This window comes from Loxodonta africana, chromosome 19, assembly GCF_030014295.1.
Source record: "Loxodonta africana isolate mLoxAfr1 chromosome 19, mLoxAfr1.hap2, whole genome shotgun sequence".
NCBI classification, from domain to species: Eukaryota; Metazoa; Chordata; class Mammalia; order Proboscidea; family Elephantidae; genus Loxodonta; species Loxodonta africana.
In genome coordinates, this window is record NC_087360.1 from 23866027 (window position 1) to 23890514 (window position 24488).

Genomic DNA, 24488 nt, shown 5'->3' on the forward strand with positions numbered 1-24488 from the left:
CTACCTGTATGTAGACCCTGAGGTTGAGAAAGCAGGCAGGGTGATAATAATGAGTTACTATAACAAGCTTCTAATCTTTTTCCAAAACTCTGATTTTGCTCTTGTTTCTTTTGCAGGGAGCTTTCTGGGGTCTAATCGTTGGACTTGTGATCGGCCTTATCCGTATGATCGCAGAGTTTGCCTATGGAACAGGGAGTTGCATTGCTGCCAGTGACTGTCCTGAGTTTATCTGTGGAGTGCACTATCTGTACTTTGCAATCATCCTCTTTTTCGTGTCCATCCTGATTATCCTGGGAGTCTCCCTTATAACCAAACCCATTCCTGATGTACATGTGAGTAAGGAGTAATGAATTAATGCTCATTTTTAAAGAAGGACTCTTTGCCTTCTAAAACTATAACTAGTGTCCCAGTCTCAGGCCAATGAATTATAGCACTAGAGAGTAAGTACATCTAAAAGGAACCTAAGAGAATATCGTCCAGTCATTAAGTCAACCACAATATGCACCTAGTATGTGCAAGACACCAGTGAATTTAAAAATAAGGCATTAGGAAATGGACTTCATTCTCAAAAAAAGTTTCACAGTGCAGTTGGGAGGTAATTTATATCATTATACAGGGTTCCAGGAAGAGCATAATTAGTGTTCCCTCAGACACTGGGCAAGACTTCACAGCAAAGCTGTCATCTGGGGTGGACCTGTTTGGGGCAATAGGTTTTCAAACACAGCACAAAAACTGGCACAGACGTTAAAAAAAAAAAAAAAAGCACGTGGTACCAGTGAGCAGAAAAAAGCAAAATAGAACAGTGACATGCACTTTTTATTTAAGATAGGCAAAAAAAGTTTAATTTGTATAATTTTCAGTATTGGCAAGGATGTGGGGAAATGCCCCAAACTGTTGGTGAGTGTATGAATTTGTATCATTTGTAAAAGAGTAATTTGGCAGTATCTTTGTACTCTAAAATTCTCATACTTTACGAGTCAACAATCTGACGTCTAGAAGTTTATTATGTAGAAATTCTTGTACGAGTAGGAATATGTATATATATATAAGAATTTTCTCTGTTGCTAGGTTTGTAATAGCAAGCAAAGAAATCGGGATGGCCCCAATCCTCATCACTGTAGAAATAGGTACACAAAAAATTTTACATTGAATATTTTTGCAGCTAACTCAAAAGCATGAGGAAGCACTATTGCCAACTTCGAAAAATGCCCGTGACGTAGTTAAGTAGAAAAAAACCACTTGAAGAATAATACAATATGGTATAATACAGTAAAACCTGAGAAAGCGGGAATATGTGTAAGGCAGAAACCTATCACAGAAAGAAAACTAAAATATTTTCAACTAATAGAGAGCAATGGAAAAGTGGTAAGACTGTACCCGGTCAAAGGCAGAAAACTTGAAAGACTCAGTCCTGTTGAGTTCTGGGTATCACAGGTTTCTCTGTATCATTTTTATATACATATAGGCATATGTACATGTTTGTCTAAGCATAGAAAAAAGTCTTAAGGCACACGTACCTGAAAGTGTTCAGAAGAGGTATCTCTGGGTAAGGTACTATACCCACAAGTAAGGGCAAATGCTAAACATTTTTAAAATGTAATACTGCTTATACATTAATATTCTTTGAATTTTTGATTAACATGTATAACTTACATGTTTTCTTGCGCTTATCACTTGTAATCGTCACTGCAATACTTATTTGCATATTTCCTAGTACAGCGACCAGCAGATCATGTGTGGGTGGGAAAACCTGAGGCCCAGGGTGGTTTATATGGTTTTACCAAGAACACATCACTGGAATTCATAAGTAAGTATTTATGCTGAATATTGGGACTTGAACTCGACGAAAGGACATTGGACAACAAATCACAGTTTTTAAAGAAATAAATATAAATGTTAAACTCTTTTAAGCAACAGAAATAACCATAAATTATTATTTATTTTGAGGGAAAAAAATTTGTCTGCAAAATCAGTGAAACCATTTACTAATTTACGTTTGTGTTTCATTAATACACCATGAGGTGTGAACTTCCAAAATGGACTGATGAAAATCAATAGCTGTTTCAGAGAAAGTCATGGGTAGTATTGCAGAACTAACCTAGCAGTACAGTATAGAAAAATCCTAGGATGATAGATTTTCTGCAGGACACCTACCTGGCCAACTGATTGGAAGAAATACATGTTTGTGCCATTCCAAAGAATAGGTACCAAATGGAATGCCAAAAGTATCTAACAATATCATTAGTATCACATGCCTGCAAAATTTTGCTGAAGATAATCAAAAAAGACTGCAGCCATACAATGACAGGAAACTGCCAGAAGTTCAAGCTGGATTCAAAAGAGGACATGGAACAAGGGTCATTATTGCTGGTGTCAGATAGATCTTGGCCAAAAGCAAAGGATATCAGAAAGATGTTTACCTGTGTTTTATCGAGTACATGAAGACATTCGACTGTGTAGCTCATGATAAATACTAGATAGCATTATGAAGAATGGGAATTCTAGAATACTTAATTGTGCTCATATAGAACATGTATATGGACCAAGAGATAGTTCTTCAAATAGAGCAAGGAGAAACTGTGTGGTTCAGAATTGGAAAAGGTGTGGGTGTAGAGCAGTGTTATGTGTCAACGTGGCTAGGCTATGATAGTCAGTGGTTTGGCAGACACTGTGTAATCACCTTTCATTTAGTGATCTGATGTGAGCAGCCCATCATTTAAAAGGGGAGTTTCTTTGGGAGTATGGCCTGCCTCCAGTAAATAAATGGATATCGGGCAAAGTCCTCTCTCTTTCTTGAACCTGCACCCTTCTTGTCACCTGACCTCCGGTTGTTGGGACATAAGCCTGCAGAAGTCTCTGGCCTACTGCCTGACCTCTAGATTTAGGACTAGCCAATCCTTGCAATCCTGTGAGCCAGAAGAGACCTCCAATCTGCCACCTGACCTGCATATTTTGAATTCATCAGCCCCTGCAACCACGTGAGCCAGCAGAAGTTTTCAGCCTGTTGCCTGTCCCACAGATTTGGGATTTACCACCCCCTCAACTGCATGAGCCATTTTCTCACAAGTGCATGTACCACTTCATTGAAGTAAATTTTTCCCCATGTGTATCCATATATGCTTCACTGGTTTTACTTCTCTAGAGAACCCAGACTAATACAGGCAGAGCTGAATCCTTTTGCCCTACTTATTTAATCCGTATGCTGAACAATAATCTGAGAGGCTGGATTATATAAAGAAGAACACAGCATCAGAATTGAAGGAAGGCTCATTAACAACCTGTAATATGCAGATGACACAACCTTGCTTGCAGAAAGTGAAGACAATTGAAGCACTTACTGATGAAGGTAAAATACCACAGTCTTCAGTATGGATTATACCTGAACAAAAAGAAAATGAAAATTCTTACAACTGGACCAATAAGCAATATCATGATAAACGGAGAGAAATTTGAGGTTGTGAAAGATCTTAGTCTAGTTGGATAAAAAATCAATGCCCATGGAAGCAGAAGTCGGAAATCAAACGGCATATTGCACTGGGCAAATTTGTTGCAAAAGACCTCTTTAAAGTATTAAAAAGCTAAGATCTCACTTTGATGACTAAGGTGCACCTAACCCAAGCCATGGTCTTTTCAATTGCCTCATATGCATGCAAAAGCTGGATAATGAAAAAAGAAGAGAAGAATTGGTGCATTTGAATTGTGTTGGTGATTAATATTGGATATACTGCAGACTGACGGAAAAGTGAACAAATCCATCTCAGAAGAAATACAACCAGAATGCTCCTTACAAGCAAGGATGAGTCTTTGTTTTGCTTACTTTGGACATATCATCAGGTAAGACCAGTTGCTAGAGAAGGACATCATGTTTGGTAAAGTACAGCGTCCACGAAAATGAGGAAAATCATAGCCACAACAATGGTTTCAAACATACCAACAATTATAAAGATGACACAGGACCAGACAATGTTTCATTCTGTTATACATAAGGTCACTGTGAGTCAGAGCCAATTCGACTGCAACTAACAAGAAGAAAAGTGCTGGGTCCAAGTTCAAATAGGAATTCAAGGACTCTTGAGAAGAGTTTTCATAAGGAAGTGGATTTAGTGAAAGAAATACTATGATTTAGGAGCTTAAGAAGTCTTAGTTAAGAATCTTAGTGGCAAGGTGAGAGTATATGCTTCTCATGTCAGTAACAAATAAAAAACCCAACTACAAATTCTAGTAAAATAAATCTGTACAAGAAAGTCATGGAGTAAATATGAAGCCAATCAAAATGAGGCATGATTTTAAGAATATGATGGATTTTACATTTAAAAACACAATTGATACTTGGCCTAATTTCCTTAGAATGATCTAAGACTGATATTTCTTCATTGTGGCCAATGGTGTGTCTTGGACCTGTGGGGGAGGGGAGTTATATAATCATTATAGCATAAGTGTTATTTACTTATTTTTAATAATTAAAACCACCATACAAAGCATGGAAATAGTCATCATATTTACAGAAAAAAATTAAAATTCTACATAAATTGACAATTTAAAAATAATGGAAAAGCTGACAGAAGTTGAGAGGTGGATTGGGAAAGCGACATGCAAGGGTATTAATTGCTATCAGAATTGTGAATGGTACATGGGTACTACCCTAACATGCTGGATCCAGAATACAACTTAAGTAGATATTTTTAAAAGTTTCAGTACAACTTAAGTAGATATTTTAAAAAGTTTCAATACCACTAGAGGTACTGAAAATAATAACGCTGTATCTGATAACAGTTGGGTGATAGAGAAAATGAGTGAAGCTGGGGGTATAGCGTAAATGAGCTAAGTCTTCAACTTTTGTGAAAATATAAACCAAGAAGTAGAGGTTAAGTTTAAGCTTATTTAGATTGTGAATAACTACCAGAAGGATTTTAAAAAACAAATATTTAAAAGTGGTTATCGTTTTTTGGTGAGTGGGTATGGTAGAACTTTTCTTTGTGATCTGTACTCTCCTCAGCTGTTTGATTTTTTTTTTTTAAACCATACAATAAACTAAAGCACTTTTGTATTATTGAAAACATTTTCCCGTCACTAATAGTCTTGTGTGTGGTCTCTGGTCAGCTCCATGGCCTGTGCTGGACTCTTCGAAACAGTACGGAGGAACGAATTGATTTAGATGCAGAAGACAAAAGACAAGAAGAAGTTGATGATTCTGAAGAGGGTAATACCTGGTTTTCGTTTTGCTTTCATATAGGAACTCTGTGTGCCTGGTTTGGCTTAATGTTCTTAAATGCCACAAAATTCAGCTTCTGAAAAAGCTGTTACATTTAGGGAAAATCTTAACTTCCCAACAACCAAAACAATTTGTTTCATACGAAATCTATCCATTCATCTGTCTGTGCATCACATAACCAGAATTACGTGTCAGCTACTGAACTGACGATCTGTCCCAGACTCTCTTGTTCTTAGTCACATACCAAGTATTCCACCAATTAGTCTTGATAAATTGTGACTAGGCATTTATCCCCACCTCCTTCTCTAACCTTATTTCTCGCTATTCTCCACAATATACCCTTCATTCCAAACTAACAGGTTTTCTCACTTCCCCGCATATACAAAACTCATGACTTCCTAGGATATTTCTACCTCTCCAGGGGCCCTGGTTGCACAGTGGTTAAGCTCTTGGCTGCTAACCAAAAGGTCAGCGGTGTTTCTCCATGGGAGAAAGATGTGGCGGTCTGCTTCCATAAATAATACAGCCTTTGAAACCCTATGGGCAGTTCTACTGTGTCTTAGTGTCTCTATGAGTCAGAATTGGCTCCATAGCAGTGAGCTTGGTTTTTTTTGTTTCTCCAAGAAAAAAAATTTTCCTATTCTTTAAAATCTAGCTTTAATCTCACTTCCTTCATTAAATTTCTCCAGCAGCCACTCCATGGCTCTGTGTTTACCCAATATTTTTTAAACCACTGACAAGTTTAACACTTCAGGATATGTTGTCTTGAACTGTACACTGATTGTTTGGTTTGAGTTGGTCTGGTTTAGTTTAGTTTTTGTTCTTCAAATTGAAAGAAGGGTCAATGCCTCCTATTTTTTTTTTTTTTTTTTTTTTTTGGTTTTTATACCAATGCTCCTAAATAAGACTGGCCTATAATTTTCCTTAGTCTTTGTTTGGTTTTGGTATTAAGATCATAGCATTCTCATAGAATAAATTGGGGATTAGCCCCCTTTTTGCATTTTATGGAACTATTTCAATAAGTTTGGAATGATATCTCCATTACATTTTGGGCATTTTGACAATACCATTAGAACCTGGTGAGTTTGTGTGTGTGTGTGTGTGTGTGTGTGTGTGTATGAAGAAGAGAAAGAGAGAGAGTCTTTAAACTACTGAGTAAATTTATTTTATGTCTATAGAGCTATTAAGGGTTTTCATTTATTCATGACTCAGTTTTGGAAAGTTAGATTTTGCTTGAAGTTTGGCCATTTGGTACATAGTTTCGAATTTATTGGCATAAATTTCTTCATATCTACTTAGTCTTTTCTATCTCTGCTGCCTCTATAGTTCTGGCTTCCTTTAAATTTCTAATATAGTTATGATTTGGGGAGACTCTCTTTTTTGTTTGATAAATCTCACTAAATACATCTATATTTCTTTTCTCTAAGAACCAATGCTTGGCTTTGCTATTTCTATTATTATCCTTATTTTCTATTTCATTACTTATTCTTATCTGTACGTCCTTCCATTTACTTTGTTTGAATGTATTCTGTTGCTATTTTTTCTAACTTAAGCTGGATACTTCACTAATTTTCAACCTCCCTTATTTTCTAAAATATCTAAGGCTGTACAATTCCTTCTAACTAATGTTTTTTGCTGCATCTTACAGCTTTTAATTTGTAGCTAGCTTTCATTATCATTTATTTCTAAATATTATGTTACTTTCATTATGAATTTTCCTAGACATTTGAATTTAGAAGCATGTTTAAAAATTTCCAGTGCTGCAACAAATAGCCTTGTGCGTAAGTCTTTTCAAATTTTAGCCAGTCTGTCTTTGGAATAGATTTTTGAGAAGTTGGATTTTGGGTCAAAGGGTCAATGCCTATTAATTTTGCTATACGCCTACTCTTCACCTACTCATTTATTGACTATCTTGTTATCTGAGATTTTTGTATTATGACAATAGTAAGGAATTTACTGTCTGACTATTTTGTACATTAACAACATACATTTGGCAGTAATGAATGCCAAGGTACGAGACTAGAGTAACACTGGTTGTGATTGTTAAGGTTATATGTCAACTTGTCTGGGCTGTGATTCTCAGTGGTTTGGTAGTAATGCAATGATGTAATTTGGCAGTCATGTAATGGTGTAATTTGGCAGTAATGTAGTCATCCTCCATTTTGTGATCCGATGTGGCCATCCTGTGTTTTCACGTAACACCAGTTTTCACATAACGACCTGATCTTTGAAACATAACCAAGTTAATAAGCAAGGAGTGGGTGTGTTGCTAAATCCTCCTAAGTGGGGGCTGAATCATGCTTTCTTAGCCATAACACATGGGAGGGCCAGTTTCTGCACAGCTGCGCTAACGTAGTATTATGTGAAACTTGTAAATTTTTGCCACTGATAAATGAGAAGTGATATCTCAGTATAGCTTTAATTTGAATGTCTCTTTTCTGAGTAGGGTTAAGAGCCACTGTTTTTCTTTGAACTGTTTATTCATTTCTCGAGCATGTTTACATGGGATTGTTGGTGGTCTTTTCTTCCTTGTTTTTGGAAACTCATTGTATATTAAGGATATTAAAACTTTGTGATACAAAAATAAATTTTTTTCTCAGTTTATCACTTATCTTTTTACTTTGTTTATTGAGCTTTATGCCATGCAAAATTTTCCTATTTATATATACTGAAATTTATCTATATTTTATCCATATTTAACCTTTAGAAGTAGTTGTGATCACTCTTTACAGTCATAGGTACTGCCTTGGCAAGGAACAGCCAGGGTCAGTTGAAAAAGGGTTCGATTTCCCATGTTTTGTGATAATATATTTATCTTTTCTTGTCTCAGATAATTCTGAAGAAACTCGTGGGTGTTTCAAGAAGGCTTATGACTTATTCTGCGGTTTGCAGAAGAAAGGCCCCAAGTTGACCAAAGAGGAGAAAGAAGCCCTGGAGAAGAGGCTGAAGGACACATCTGAGAAGCCCTTGTGGAGGACTGTCGTAAACATCAACGGCATCCTCCTCCTGGCAGTGACGGTCTTTGTCCATGGCTACTATGCCTGAGCTTGGATCTAAGCTGCTCAAATATTACTTAAAAAAAAGCAAAGCATAATTTTATTGATTTTCACTTTCATAGATTTTGTGTTGCGTAAGAGCGAGACGGTTTGTAATTTTATCTAATGAGATGACTACAGACCTGGTTGTTTGCTTTTATTGTTCCTTTGCTCCAGTAAAGAAAGATTGTTGCTATTTTTGTTGTTGTTAGGTGCCATCTTATCATTCTGACTCATAGTGACCCTATGTGTGATAGAAGGAAACACTGCCTGGTCCTGCAGTGATAATTTAGAGAGCCAAGGAAATGACCCTATATGTGTATAAACTAGGAATATTAGGTCCAAATTCTTTTTTTAACAGCTCTCCAAGTAAGTTACTCTACCTTACACTTAACTTTCTGCAGTTTCTGAAGATATCCAACTGAAAAGAATGCCTATCCCAACTCTGTCATACCTAGCAACCTCTTCATTTATAAAACAGTGATGTTCTCCTCCTGTATTCACCTCACTGATCTCAAAGTTTGGAATATATAAATATTTTCTAATAGGTGGTGGGTAGGGTGAGATGTAAATCCCTGTTGTAAACTTTTTTTTTTAATGAATCTAATGGAAATTATTAGTTTATGTTTTAAATAAATCCACCTTCCCACTAAATGTGACAATATCAAACCATTGATTCCCACCCCTCCCCCCTCCGCCCCAGGGCAAAATTTCTCTTTGTTTGTGAACATGTGAAATCTAGAATACAATTATGTGCTTCCAAAGTGCAATGGCAAAACAGGCACAAGGTAGATCTTCTCATTACAAAGAGGAAAAATTAGAATGCAAGAAGGCATGATAAGCATCAAGTGAGTCCAAAACCCAGCCAAACAAATTACATTAGATTTAAAGCCTGGAAAATAATCCTCTGTTCTCTGAGACCATCAGGACAGTGGCTCGCCCTCCAGACTCTGGGTGTTGGCCGCACCCTCTGGACTCTAGGTAGAGATCGCTCTGCCCTTGGCTTCAGCCCCACCTTTCAGTCCCACTAGACAGCAACTCTGCTCTCTTGGATTTGGGTGGCCCCATTCTCCTAGTCCATCTGAGGACGATCTCAACTCCTCAGATCTGGCAAGATCCATTCTCCTGGCCTTTGAGCACAAGAGCACCACCCCCCTCACTTTTGGGCTGTGACCCCATCCTCTTGGCCTTTGGGCACTGCTGTGGCCCCTTAAGCCTTTGGTTTTTACAACAGCTTTATTGATATGTAATCACATACCACAGAATTTACCCATTCAGTGGATTTTTAACGTATTCACAGAATTGTGTAACCATTACCACAATCTAATTTTATATCTTAACATTAATTTATTTATTTGCATGATTTACTTAAATATATACATTTCTCTGTCTTTGTAGTTCTGTTTTATTTTGTCATTTTTAATGTAATTATCTCTGTGTGAAATTGGTTTTGAAACACATTTTTTCCAAGTCAAGGAATTAAAATGTTTTAAAATAAATGACATGAGAAACACGTATCAATCTTATTGTCATAAAAATTCAAACAATGTCTTGTTCTATAGAATTAAATATGACACTATATACTGACAACCTGGAGTCCCTGGGCACTAAGCTGCTAAGCAAGCTAATAGGTTGGAGTCTACCCAGAGGTGCCTTGGATCACTTCCATGATAAGATTTGACATATTATGATCACCTCCATAATGGGATCTGCTATGAGTTGCCAATCAGTTGAAATAGAGTTTCCTTAGGGGTGTGGACTGCATCGAACACAAGTGGACTTTCTGGCAAGGCTCAAGAGCTTTTGCTCACTCTGCATCCTGCAGCTGGCTCCTGTTCTTCTGATGTCTGGTTCTTGAAACTTCAGCTAGCAGCTTACTTGCCGTCTTGCCTGCCAATCTTGGGATTCGTCAGTCTTCACAGCCTGTGAGCAAGATCCCTGCTGTCTAACCTGCCAGTCTTGGGTTCACCAGCCCCTGTGGCTATGTGAATCAGGAGAAGCCTCCAGCATGACCCATGGACTGGGGACATTCCAGCCTCTACAACCCTGTGAGCCATTTCCTTGATACAAATCTCTCTAAATATATATTTATATGCTTTAGTGGTTTTGCTTCTCTTGAGAACCCAGCCTAAGATAGGAATGGACTCAAGATACAACTGAATCCTGTAGAATGTATCCTGCCTCTTTAACATAACTGCTGTTATAACAGAAATACCATAAGTGGATAGCTTTAACGCAGAGAAATTTATTCTCTCACAGTTTAGGAGGCTAGAAATCCAAATCCAGGGCACCATCTCTAGAGGAAGGCTTTCTCACTGTGTCAGCTCTAGGGGAAGGTCCTTCTCATCAATCTTCCCCTGGTCTAGGAGCTTCTCAGGGCAGGGACCCTGGGTCCAAAGGACATGCTCTGCTCCTGGCTCTTCTTGCTTAGTGGTAAGATGTCCCTCTCCTCTCTGTTTGCTTCTCTCTTTTATATCCTAAAAGAGTTTGACTCAAGATACAACCTAATACCATAGATTGTGCCTTGCCTCATTAACCTAACTCTCTCTAATCCTGCCTCATCAGCATCATAGAGGTTAGGATTTCCAACACATAGGATAATTGCATCAGATCACAAGATGGAGGACAACCACACAATATCAGGATTCATGGCCTAGGCAAGTAGACACACACTTTTGGAAGATACAATTAGGTCCATAACATTTACCTAGGGCTGCTGTAACACAACAGCGGCTCTTAATGACGTGGATGGAGTAAAGCCTTCGGGACCTTCATTTGCTGATGTGGCATGACTCAAAATGAGAAGAAACAGCTGAAAACATCCATTAATAATCGGAATCTGGAATCTAGGAAAATTGGAAATCGTCAAAAATAAAATGGAATGCATAAACATTGATATCCTAGGCATTAGTGAGCTGAAATGGACTGGTATTGACCATTTTGAATCAGACAATCACATAGTTTACTATGCTGGGAATGACAACTCGAAGAGGAATGGTGTTGCATTCTTCGTCAAAAAGAACCTTTCAAGATCTATCCTGAAGTACAACAATGCTGTCAGTGATAGGATAATACCCATATGCCTACAAGGAAGACCAGTTAATATGACTATTATTCAAATTTACACACCAACCATTAGGGCCAAAGATGAAGAAATAGAAGATTTTTATCAGCCGCTGCAGTTTGAAATTGATCGAACATGCAATCAAGATGCATTGATAATTACTGGTGATTGGAATGCAAGAGTTGGAAATAAAGAAGAAGAATAAGTACTTGGAAAATATGGCCTTAGTGATAGAAACAATGCCGGAGATCGAATGATGGAATTTTGCAAGACCAACGACTTCTTCATTGCAAATACCTTCTTTCACCAACATAAACGGCGACTATACACAGGGACCTCACCAGATGGAACACACAAAAATCAAATTGACTACATCTGTGGAGATGATGGAAAAGCTCAATATCATCAGTTGGGACAAGGCCAGGGGCTGACTGTGGAACAGACCAACAATTGCTCATATGCAAGTTCAAGCTGAAACTGAAGAAAATCAGAGCAAGTCCACGAGAGCCAAAATATGACCTTGAATATTTCCCACCTGAATTTAGAGACCATCTCAAGAATGGATTTGACACATTGAACACTAGTGACCAAAGATCAGACAAGTTGTGGAATGACATAAAGGACATCATCCCGAAAAGACAGGAAAGAAAGAAAAGATCAAGACGGATGTCAGAGGAGACTCTGAAACTTGCTCTTAAGTGTCGAGCAGCTAAAGCAAGAGGAAGAATTGATGAAGTAAAAGAACTGAACAGAAGATTTCAAAGAGCGGCTAGAGAAGACAAAGTAAAGTATTATAATGACATGTGCAAAGAGCTGGAGATGGAAAACCAAAAGGGAAGAACATGCTCGGCATTTCTCAAGCTGAAAGAACTGAAGAAAAAATTCAAGCCTCGAGTTGCAATCGTGAAGGATTCTATGGGGAAAATATTAAACGACTCAGGAAGCATCAAAAGAAGATGGAAGGAATACACAGAGTCATTATACCAAAAAGAATTATTCGATATTCATCCATTTCAAGAGGTGGTATATGATCAGGAACCAATGGTACTGAAAGAAGTCCAAGCTGCTCTGAAGGCATTGGCGAAAAATAAGGCTTCAGGAATTGATGACGTATCAATTGAGATGTTTCAACAAACAGCTGCAACGCTGGAGGTGCTCACTCGTCTATGCCAAGAAATATGGAAGACAACTTCCTGGCCAACTGACTGGAAGAGATCCATATTTATGCCTATTCCCAAGGAAGGTGATCCAACTGAATGTGGAAATTATAGAACAATACCATTAATATCATACACAAGCAAGATTTTGCTGAGGATCCTTCAAAAACTGCTGCAGCAGTGTATTGACAGGGACCAGCCAGAAATTCAGGCTGGTTTCAGAAGAGGACGTAGAACCAGGGATATCATTGCTGATGTCAGATGGATCCTGGCTGAAAGCAGAGAATACCAGAAGGATGTTTACCTGTGTTTTATTGACTACACAAAGGCATTTGACTGTATGGATCATAACAAACTACGGATAACACTGCGAAGAATGGGAACTCCGGAACACTTAATTGTGCTCATGAGGAACCTTTACATAGATCAAGAGGCATTTGTTCAGACAGAACAAAGGGATACTGATTGGTTTAAAGTCAGGAAAGGTGTGCATCAGGGTTGTATTCTTTCACCATATCTTTTTAATCTGTATGCTGAACAAACAATACGAGAAGCTGGACTATATGAACAAGAACAGGGCATCAGGATTGAAGGAAGACTCATTAACAACCTGCTTTATGCAGATGACACAACCTTGCCTGCTGAAAGTGAAGAGGACTTGAAGCACTTACTAATGAAGATCAAAGACCACAGCCTTCAGTATGGATTACATCTCAACATAAAGAAAACAAAAATCCTCACAACTGGACCACTGAGCAATATCATGATAAACGGAGAAAAGACTGAAGTTGTCAGGGATTTCATTTTACTTGGATCCGCAATCAACAGCCATGGAAGCAGCAGTCAAGAAATAAAAAGACGCATTACATTGGGCAAGTCTGCTGCAAAGGACCTCTTTAAAGTGTTGAAGAGCAAAGATGTCACTTTGAAGACTAAGGTGCGCCTGACCCATGCCATGGTATTTTCAATCGCATCATATGCATGCGAAAGCTAGACAATGAGTAAGGAAGACCGAAGAAGAGTTGACGCCTTTGAATTGTGGTGTTGGCCAAGAATATTGAATATACTGTGGACTGCCAAAAGAACGAACGAATCTGTCTTGGAAGAAGTGCGGCCAGAATGCTCCTTATAGGCAAGGATGGCGAGATTGCATCTTACATACTTTGGACATGTTGTCAGGAGGGATGAGTCCCTGTAGAAGGACATCATGCTTGGCAGAGTACAAGGTCAGTGGAAGAGGAAGACCCTCAATGAGGTGGATTGACATGGCGGCTGCAACAGTGAGCTCAAGCATAACAACGATTGTAAGGATGGTGCAGGACCGGGCAGTGTTTCATTCTGTTGTGCATAGGGTCGCTATGAGTCGGAACCAACTCGACGGCACCTAACAACAACAACAATAAGAAAGACCAGTTAATATGACTATTACTCGAATTTACACACCAGCCACCTAAGGCCAAAGATGAAGAAAATGAAGATTTTTATCAACTTCCGCAGCGTGAAATTGATAGAACGTGCAATCAGGATGCATTCATAATTACTGGTGATTGGAATGGAAGAGTTGGAAACAAAAGATTGGTAGTTTGAAAATACAGCCTTTGTGAAGAAACAATGACAGAGATAACATGATAGAATTTTGCAAGACCAATGAGGTCTTCGTTGCAAATACAAGGATTGTAAGGATGGCGCAGGACCAGGCAGTGTTTCGTTCTCTTGTGCATAGGATTGCTATGGATCGGAACCAACTCGAAGGCACCTAACAACAACAACAACAGCTGTAACACAAATGTCACACTTGGGTGGCATTAAAGAACAGGAATTTATTTTCTGTGAGTTCGAAGGCTAGAAGTTTAAATTCAGGGTGTGGCTCTAGGGGGAGCTCCTTCTTTGTTTATTTCAGCTTTTAGTAGCCAGTAGCCCTTGAAGTTCCTGGGCTTGTAGTTGCATTTGCTGTGTGTGTCTGTCTCAAATGGCTGTGTGTGTTTCTGTGATTATTCTGGTCTTTTTATAGCATTAGCATTACATAAGAAAAACCTTATTTCCAAATCCTATTTCCAAACAGAATCACTTCACAGTACAAGTGTTAGGAATTCAACACATATTTTAGGAGGCACGATTCAATCTATTACACTAGGCATTATACTATGCCTCAGCTATACCTATATACTTTCTTTGTAAAATAATTTTTATTGTGCTTTAAGTGAAAGTTTACAAATCAAGTCAGTCTGTCACATATAAGCTTATATACACCTTACTACATACTCCCATTTACTCTCCTTCTAGTGAGTCAGCCCCCTCCCTCCTTCTAGTCTCTCCTTTCGTGACTGTTTTGTCAGTTTCTAACCCTCTCTACCCTCCTATCTCTCTCCAGACAGGAGATGCCAACACAGTCTCAAGTGTCCACCCCAACCCATTGTCCAGTCCTTTCCATGTCTGATGAGTTGTCCTTGGGAATGGTTCCTGTCCTGGGCCAACAGAAGGTTTGGAGACCATGACCGCCGGGATTCTTCTAGTCTCAGTCAGACCATTAAGTCTGGTCTTTTTATGAAAATTTGGGGTCTGCATCCCACTGTTCTCCTGCTCCCTCAGGGGTTCTCTGTTGTGCTCCCTGTCAGGGCAGTCATCGGTTGTGGCCAGGCACCATCTAGTTCTTCTGATCTCAGGATGATGTAAGTTTCTAGATCATGTGGCCCTTTCTGTCTCTTGGGCTTATAGTTATTGTGTGACCTTGGCGTTCTTCATTCTCCTTTGATCCAGGTGGGTTGAGAGCAATTGATGCCTCTTAGATGGCCGCTTGTTAGCATTTAAAACCCCAGACACCACACTTCAAAGTGGGATGCAGAATGTTTTCTTAATAGAATTTATTCTGCCAATTGACTTAGAAGTCCCCTTAAGCCATAGTCCCCAAACCCCCACCCTTGCTCCGCTGACCTTCGAAGCATTCAGTTTATCCCGGAAACTTCTTTGCTTTTGGTCCAGTCCAGTTGAGACGACCTTCCCTGTATTGAGTATTGTCCTTCCCTTCACCTAAAGTAGTTCTTATCTACTATCTAATCAATAAATAACCCTCTCCCACCCTCCTTCCCTCCACCCTCTCGTAACCACAAAAGAATGTGTTCTTCTCAGTTTGTACTATTTCTCAAGATCTTCCAATAGTGGTCTTATACAATATTTGTCCTTTTGCATCTGACTAATTTCACTCAGCATAATTTCACTCAGCATAATGCCTTCCAGGTTCCTCCATGTTATGAAATGTTTCACAGATTCTTCACTGTTCTTTATCAATGCGTAGTATTCTATTGTGTGAATATACCATGATTTATTTAACCATTCATCCATTGATGGACACCTTGGTTGCTTCCAGCTTTTTGCTATTGTAAACAGTGCTGCAATAAACATGGGTGTGCATATATCTGTTCGTGTAAAGGCTCTTATTTCTCTAGGGTATATTCCAAGGAGTGGGATTTCTGGGTTGCATGGTAGTTCTATTTCTAACTTTTTAAGAAAACGCCAGATAGATTTCCAAAGTGGTTGTACCATTTTACATTCCCACCGGCAGTGTATAAGAGTTCCAATCTCTCCACAGCCTCTCCAACATTTATTATTTTGTGTTTTTTGGATTAATGCCAGCCTTGTTGGAGTGAGATGGAATCTCATCGTAGTTTTAATTTACATTTCTCTAATGGCTAGTGATCGAGAGCATTTTCTCATGTGTCTGTTAGCGGCCTGAATATCTTCTTTAGTGAAGTGCTTGTTCATATCCTTTGCCCAATTTTTGATTGGGTTGTTTGTCTTTTTGTGGTTGAGTTTTAACAGAATCATATAGATTTTAGAGATAAGGTGCTGGTGGGAGATGTCATAGATGAAAATTTTTTCCCAATCTGTAGGTGGTCTTTTTACTCTTTTGGTGAAGTCTTTAGATGAGGATAGGTGTTTGATTTTTTAGGAGCTCCCAGTTATCTGGTTTCTCTTTGTCGTTTTTAGTAATGTTTTGCATTCTGTTTATGCCTTATATTAGGGTTCCTAATGTTGTCCCTATTTTTTCTTCCATGATCTTTATCGTTTTAGTCTTTATGTTTAGGTCTTTGATCCACTTGGAGTTAGTTTTTGTGCTTGGTGTGAGGTACGGGTCCTGTTTCAGTTTTTTTGCAAATGGATATCCAATTATGCCAGCACCATTTGTTAAAAAGACTACCTTTTCCCCAATTAACTGTCACTGGGCCTTTGTCAAATATCAGCTGCTCGTATGTGGATGGATTTATATCTGGGTTCTCAATTCTGTTCCACCGGTCTATGTGCCTGTTGTTGTACCAGTACCAGGCTGTTTTGACTACTGTGGCTGTATAATAGGTTCTAAAATCAGGTAGAGTGAGGCCTCCCACTTTCTTCTTCTTTTTCAGTAATGCTTTACTTATCCGAGGCTTCTTTCCCTTCCATATGAAGTTGGTGATTTGTTTCTCCATCACATTAAAAAATGTCATTGGAATTTGGATCGGAAGTGCATTGTATGTATAGATGGCTTTTGGTAGAATAGACATTTTGACTATGTTAAGTCTTCCTATCCATGAGCAAGGTATGTTTTTCCACTTAAGTAGGTCCTTTTTAGTTTCTTGTAGTAGAGCTTTGTAGTTTTCTTTATATAGGTCTTTCAAGTCTTTGGTAAGATTTATTCCTAAGTATTTTATCTTCTTGGGGGCTACTGTGAATGGTATTGGTTTGGTTATTTCCTCTTCGATGTTCTTTTTGTTGATGTAGAGGAATCCAAGTGATTTTTGTATGTTTATCTTGTAACCTGAGACTGTGCCGAACTCTTCTATTAGTTTAAGTAGTTTTCTTGAGGATTCTTTAGGGTTTTCTGTGTATAAGATCATGTCACCTGCAAATAGGGATAATTTTACTTTTTCCTTGCCAATCCGGATGCCCTTTATTTCTTTGTCTAGCCTAATTGCTTTGGCTAGGACCTCTAGCACAATGTTGAATAAGAGCGGTGATAAAGGGCATCCTTGTCTGGTTCCCGTTCTTAAGGGAAATGCTTTCAGGCTCTCTCCATTTAGAATGATGTTGGCTGTTGGCTTTGTATAAATGCCCTTTATTATGTTGAGGAATTTTCCTTTAATTCCTATTTTGCTAAGAGTTTTTGTCATGAATGGGTGTTGGACTTTGTCAAATGCCTTTTCTGCATCAATTGGTAAGATCATGTGGTTTTTGTCTTTTGTTTTATTTATATGGTAGATTACGTTAATGGTTTTTCTAATATTAAACCAGTCTTGCATAATAGAAAATAATACCTGGTATAAATCCCACTTGGTCGTGGTGGGTTATTTTTTTGATATGTTGTTGAATTCTACTGGCTAGAATTTTGTTGAGGATTTTTGCATGTATGTTCATGAGGGATATAGGTCTGTAATTTTCTTTTTTTGTGGTATTTTTACCTGGTTTTGGTATCAGGGATATGGTGGCTTCATAGAATGAGTTAGGTAGTATTCCATCATTTTCTATGCTTTGAAATACCTTTAGTAGTAGTGGTGTTAACTCTTCTGTGAAAGTTTGGTAGAACTCTGCAGTGAAGCCATCCTGGCCAGGGCATTTTTTTGTTGGGAGTTTTTTGATTACCTTTTCCATCTCTTTTTTTGTTATGGGTCTATTTAGTTGTTCTACTTCTGAATGTGTTAGTTTAGGTAGGTAGTGTTTTTCTAGGAATTTATCCATTTCTTCTAGGTTTGCAAATTTGTTAGAGTATAATTTTTTGTAATAATCTGATATGATTCTTTTAATTTCAGTTGGGTCTGTTGTGATGTGGCCCTTCTGTAGTGTTTTTCTAGGAATTTATCCATTTCTTCTAGGTTTGCAAATTTGTTAGAGTGTAATTTTTTGTAATAATCTGATATGATTCTTTTAATTTCAGTTGGGTCTGTTGTGATGTGGCCCTTCTCATTTCTTATTTGGGTTATTTGTTTCCTTTCCTGAATTTCTTTAGTCAGTCTAGCCAATGGTTTATCAATTTTGTTAATTTTTTCAAAGAATCAGGTTTTGGCTTTGTTAATTCTTTCAATTTTTTTTCTGTTCTCTAATTCATTTAGTTCAGCTCTAATTTTTATTATTTGTTTTCCTCTGGTGCCTGATGAATTCTTTTGTTGCTCGCTTTCTATTTGTTCAAGTTGTAGGGACAGTTCTCTGATTTTGGCTCTTTGTTCTTTTTGTATGTGTGCATTTATCGATATAAATTGACCTCTGAGCACTGCTTTTGCTGTGTCCCAGAGGTTTTGATAGGAAGTGTTTTCATTCTCGTTGCATTCTATGAATTTCTTTATTCCCTCCTTAATGTCTTCTATTACCCAGTCTTTTTTGAGCAAGATATTATTCAGTTTCCAAGTATTTGATTTCTTATCCCTGATTTTTCTGTTATTGATTTCCACTTTCATGGCCTTGTGGTCTGAGAAGATGCTTTGTAATATTTCAATGTTTTGGATTCTGCAAAGGTTTGTTTTATGACCTAATATGTGATCTATTCTAGAGAATGTTCCATGTGTACTAGAAAAAAAAGTATACTTTGCAGCTGTTTGGTGGAGTGTTCTGTATAAGTCTATGAGGTCAAGTTGGTTGATTGTAGCAATTAGGTCTTCCGTGTCTCTATTGAGCTTCTTACTGGAAGTCCTATCCTTCTCTGAAAGTGGTGTGTTGAAGCCTCCTACTATAATTGTGGAGGTGTCTATCTCACTTTTCAGTTCTGGTAAAGTTTGTTTTACATATCTTGCAGCCCTGTCATTGGGTGCATAAATATTTAATATGGTTATATCTTCCTGGTAAATTGTCCCTTTAATCATTATGTAGTGTTCTTCTTTATCCTTTGTGGTGGATTTAACTTTAAAGTCTATTTTGTCAGAAATTAATATTGCTACTCCTGCTCTTTTTTGATTGTTGTTTGCTTGGTATATTTTTTCCATCCTTTGAGTTTTAGTTTGTTTGTGTCTCTAAGTCTAAGGTGTGTTTCTTGTAGGCAGCATATAGACGGATCGTGTTTCTTTACCCAGTCTGAGACTCTCTGTCTCTTTATTGGTGCATTTAGTCCATTTACATTCAGCGTAATTATAAATAAGTATGTGTTTAGTGCTGTCATTTTGATGCCTTTTTGTGTGTGTTGTTGACAATTTCATTTTTCCACTTACTGTTTTGTGCTGAGACGTTTTTCTTTGTAAATTAGGTGTTTCATAGTAGTTGAATTTATGTTTGCTGAGTCGTTATGTTTTTTTGGTTTTTATTTTGAGTTATGGAATCGTTAGACCTCTTTGTGGTTACCTTAATATTTAACCCTATTTTTCTAAGTAAAAACCTAACTTGTATCGTCCTATATCTCCTTGTTTTCCTCTCCATATGGCAGTTCTATGCCTCCTGTATTTAGTCCCTCTTTTTGATTATTGTGATCTTTTACATAATGATGTCAATGGTTCCCTGTTTTGAGCATTTTTTTCTTTTTGAAATTAATCTTAATTTGTTTTTGTGATTTCCCTATTTGAGTTGAAATCAGGATGTTCTGTTATGTGACCTTGTGTTGTGTTGGTATCTGATATTATTGACTTTCTGACCAATTTCCTTTAGTATTTCTTGTAGCTTTGGTTTGGTTTTTGCAAATTCTCTAAACTTGTGTTTATCTGTAAGTGTTTTAATTTCACCTTTGTATTTGAGAGAGAGTTTTGCTGGGTATATGATCCTTGGCTGGCAGTTTTTCTCCTTCAGTGCTCTATATATGTCATCCCATTGCCTTCTTGACTGCATGGTTTCTGCTGAATAGTTGGAACTTATTGATTCTCCTTTGTAGGAGATCTTTTTTTTATCCCTGGCTGCTTTTAAAATTTTCTCTTTATCTTTGGTTTTGGCAAGTTTGATGATAATATGTCTTGGTGATTTTCTTTTTGGATCAATCTTATATGGGGTTCGATGAGCTTCTTGGATAGACATCCTTTCAGCTTTCATGCCAGGGAAGTTTTTAGCCAACAGATCTTCAACTATTCTCTCTGCATTTTCTGTTATCCCTCCCTGTTCTGGAATTCCAGTCACACGCAAGTTATTCTTCTTGATAGAGTCCCACATGATTCTTAGGGCTTCTTCATTTTTTAAAATTCTTTTGTCTGATTTTTCTTCAACTATATTGGTGTCAATTGCCTTATCCCCCAACTCCCCCACTCTGCATTCCAATTCCTCAATTCTGCTCCTCTGATATTGAGTTGTCTAATTCTGTAATTTTACTGTTAATCTTTTGGATTTCTGAATCCTGTCTCTCTCTGGATTCTTGCAGCTCATTAATTTTTCTACTATGTTCTTGAATAATCTTTTGATTTCTTCAACTGCTTTATCAGTGTGTTCCTTGGCTTTTTCTGTAGATTGCCTTATTTCATTTCTGAGGTCATCCCTGATGTCTTGAAGCATTCTGTAAATTAGTTTTTTATATTCTGCATCTGGCAATTCCAGGACTGTATCTTCTTTTGGGAAAGATTTTGATTCTTTAATTCAGGGAGTTATAGAAGCAATCACGGTCTGCTTCTTTATGTAGTTTGATATCGACTGCTGTCTCCCAGCCATCTATAAGATATTGTAATGATTTATTTTATATTTGCTCACGGAGTCTTATCTTGTTTTGTTTTTTTTTCAATATACATAGATGGGCTACTAGATTGTGCTGTCTTGATTGTTGTAGCCTTTGAATCACTTATGTCCTATTACCAGCTGGTTTGGGCTGTTACCAGATATATAAGCCTAAGAGTCCATTCACTATTCTTGAGTGGAGTCTGATTTTGGGTCACCAAGTGTGTGGTGTAGACTGTCACCTATTCACTTAGAGGAGTAGTGGTAATAGTTGTGAGCACCAGATCCTAGTAGCAGCAGGGGGGTCACACTCCAGGGGCGGCAGGATGCTGACAGGCTTTCCCCAAGTGCCAATGAGGTAGGTGTGTCTCTAGTCCTAAAGCACTTTGGTGGGTGGGCTCTGCAGCTGTACCTTAGGCCCCCACTGCATGCACCTCTGCAGATTGGCAGGTCTCACTATCCTCAGACCCCTATGGCAGGAGGCTAGGTGGTTTGGGTGGAGCTTCAGCCCTCAGTTCCCCGTTGTGGGTCAGTGAGGGCTCTGTTTAATAGGTAGAGATATCAGACTTGGAAAACCTGTCTTTCCAGTAATCCGCTAAAACAGTTACTGTCAGATCACTATCGGAATTGCCTTTGCATTTTAATAGCTGCCTTGTTCCCTGTAGGGATGAAAGCCCAAGGCTGTGGATCTTATATGCTTGGCTGGAGCTGGTTCTATATTTTTTATTCCAATTTTGGGAAGTCAGGGAAGGATTTTTGGTCCCTGGGTTGTTTGTAGCTGCTTCTTTCAGGCCGGGAGAATTGGTTAGGAAAAGACAAAAAAAAAAAAACCCACAGAGCACTTCGCTCTCTGGCCCAGGAAATTCCAATGTTAATGAAGCTGGAAGGGAGGGGAGGGATCAGATAGATAGGAGAGAGTAGCACCCAGGAATATAGACAAAGTTACTTATCTTGCTTGGTGATAGCTGTTTTATCTGAGATTTCTGAGGGGTGTGTAGCCTGTGTGCTCTGGCTGGGTCAGGCCCCTGTCCTGTGCTTGTGCTGTCTCAGAAGCTGTGGTCAGCTCTTCCACTCCCAGACCAAAGCCCAGCGCCAAGGTTCCTGGGCTGGGACGCCACACTCCAGGCTCCAAAACCAGTCGCTGCCTCCCGGTGACTTCTCCTCCTGTCAGCCACGTCACTGCGCTGCCTGCATGCGCTGGCTGGGCTTCCCCCAAGGTCACTTCAAGGGGCTAGGGCTGCATTCCGTACTTGCGCCATCTCAGGATGCCGTGCCCAGCTCCCCTGCACCCAGTCCAAAGCCTGGCGCCAAGGTTTTCTGACTGGGATGCTGGCTCCAGGCTCCGAAAACAGTCGCTGCTTCCCCGTGGTTGCTCGTTCTCTCGTTAGCCGCATCAGTGTGCAGCCTGCTTGCACTGGCTGAGTCTCTACGGAGGTTACCCCCAGGGGGCTAGGGGTTAGGGCTGTGTCCCATGCCTGCCCCACCTCAGGAAGCCGCAATTAGCCCCAGTACTCAGCACCAGGGAACCTTGAAGGCTCAAGGCTGTGGTGCCAGACGCCAGCTCCAGAGGCAGTTGCTGCTCCAGGATGCAGCTTTTCGCTCACCTGTCACTCAGGTCAACTCTTTAAATCTGGGTTTGATGGTCAGCGTTCGTAGATTGTCATGTATGTGATCAACACTTGTTTTTCTGAGTCTTTGTTGCAAGAGGGATCTGAGGTAGCTTCTACCTAGTCAGCCATCTTGGCTCCGCCTCCCTATACCTATATACTTTTGATCTCAAAGAAGACTTTTGGTCTGAGACATGACTAAAATTCTCAACAGAGGGCATGGGAAAACAGATTCCTTCAATTCTGCCTGCTTTGCTGAGAAAATATGACCCCTTTGGAAGTTAATTTCTAAGTCAGCAGTTTTCAAAGTGGGGTCCCTCTACCAGCAGGGTCAAAATCATCTGGGAACTTGTTAAAATACAAATTCTGGGGTCCCACTCCAGATCTATTGAATCAGAAACTATGGCGGTGGATTCCAGAAACCTGTGATTTAACAAACCCTCCAGGCTATTCCGATGCAGGCTGTAGTTTGAGATCCAAGCCATTGGCTGATTCTGAAATGCAGGTGTACATGCTGCCAGCATTGCATATAAAGAAGGTCCTTTTATCAGATAGGTTTTTGCTATCAGTTTTGCAAGCATGGAATTAATTTATCAAATCACCTGTTCTTTTTTTTTTTTTGGCTTTAACAAACAGAAATTTATTCTTTCACAGTTTAGGAGGCTAGAAGTCTGCATTCAGGGTGCCATCTCCAGGGGAAGGCTTTCTCTCTATGTCTGCTCTGGGGGAAGGTCTTTGTCATCAGTCTTTCCCTGGGTCTAGGAGTTTCTCAATGCAAGGATTCCAAGTCCAAAGGATGTACTCTGCTCCTGGCTCTTCTTCCTTTTTTTCTTTTTTCTTTTTTTTGATTGAACTTTAGATGAAGGTTTACAGAAAAAACTAGTTTCTCATCAAACAGCACAAACATTGTTGTACGACATTGGTTAACAACCCCACAACATGTCAACACTCTCCCTTCTCAACCCTGGGTTCCCTATTACCAGCTTTCCTCTTCCCTCCTACCTTCCAGCCCCTGCCCCAAGGCTGGTGCACCCCTTTAGTCTTGTTTTGTTTCATGGGCCTGTTCAATCTTTGGCTGAAGGGTGAACCTCAGAAGTGACTTCATTACTGAGCTGAAAGGGTGTCCAGGGGCCATACTCTCAGGGTTTCTCTAGTCTCTGTCAGGCCAGCAATTCTGGTCTTTCTTTTTGAGTTAGAATTTTGTTCTACATTTTTCTCCAGCTGTGTTCAGGACCCTCTACTGTGATCCCTATCAGGGCAGTCAGTGGTGGCAGCTGGGCACCATCTAGTTGTACTGGACTCAGTCTGGTTGAGGCCGTGGTAGGTGTGGTCCATTTAGTCCTTTGGACTAATCTTTACCTTGTATCTTTGGTTTTCTTCATTCTCCCTTGTTCCTGAAGGGGTGAGACCAGTGGTTTATCTAAGATGGTCGCTCACAGGCTTTTAAGACCCTGGACATTACTCACCAAAGTAGAATGTAGAACATTTTCTTCATAAACTCTGTTTTGCCAAATGAGCTAGATGTTCCCTGAGACCACGGTCCCCACAGCCCTCAGCCCAGCATTTCGGTCTCTCAGGGACTTTGGATGTATCTATGAAGCTACCACGGCCTTGCCTTGTACAGGTTGTCCTGGCTTCCCCAGTATTGTATACTGTCTTACCCCTCACCAAAGTTGATCTACTCTTAGGGCTGAGAAAGATGCCTGGGTTGGGGTGCAACGTGGGGCTCTGGAACTGAACAACACTAACCTGAAGCCTTTGGAGGCAATCGAACAATGCTGGCACCATTAACCTCTCAATTCTGTCTCCACCAATCCACAAAGCCAATGAGGT

General features: G+C 39.2%; 1 protein-coding gene across 1 annotated transcript in view; it reads left to right on the top strand.

The window, feature by feature from the left end:
- LOC100674370 (solute carrier family 5 member 4) overlaps window positions 1-8257 on the top strand; it is a 58173-nt gene extending 49916 nt beyond the window's left edge. Inside the window, exons 13-15 of the mRNA XM_003419184.2 lie at window positions 117-332; window positions 5101-5200; window positions 8043-8257. Of these exons, the coding sequence (XP_003419232.2) occupies window positions 117-332; window positions 5101-5200; window positions 8043-8257 (531 nt within the window). The remainder of the gene's footprint in view (window positions 1-116; window positions 333-5100; window positions 5201-8042) is intronic.
- The last annotated feature ends 16231 nt before the right edge of the window (window positions 8258-24488 follow it).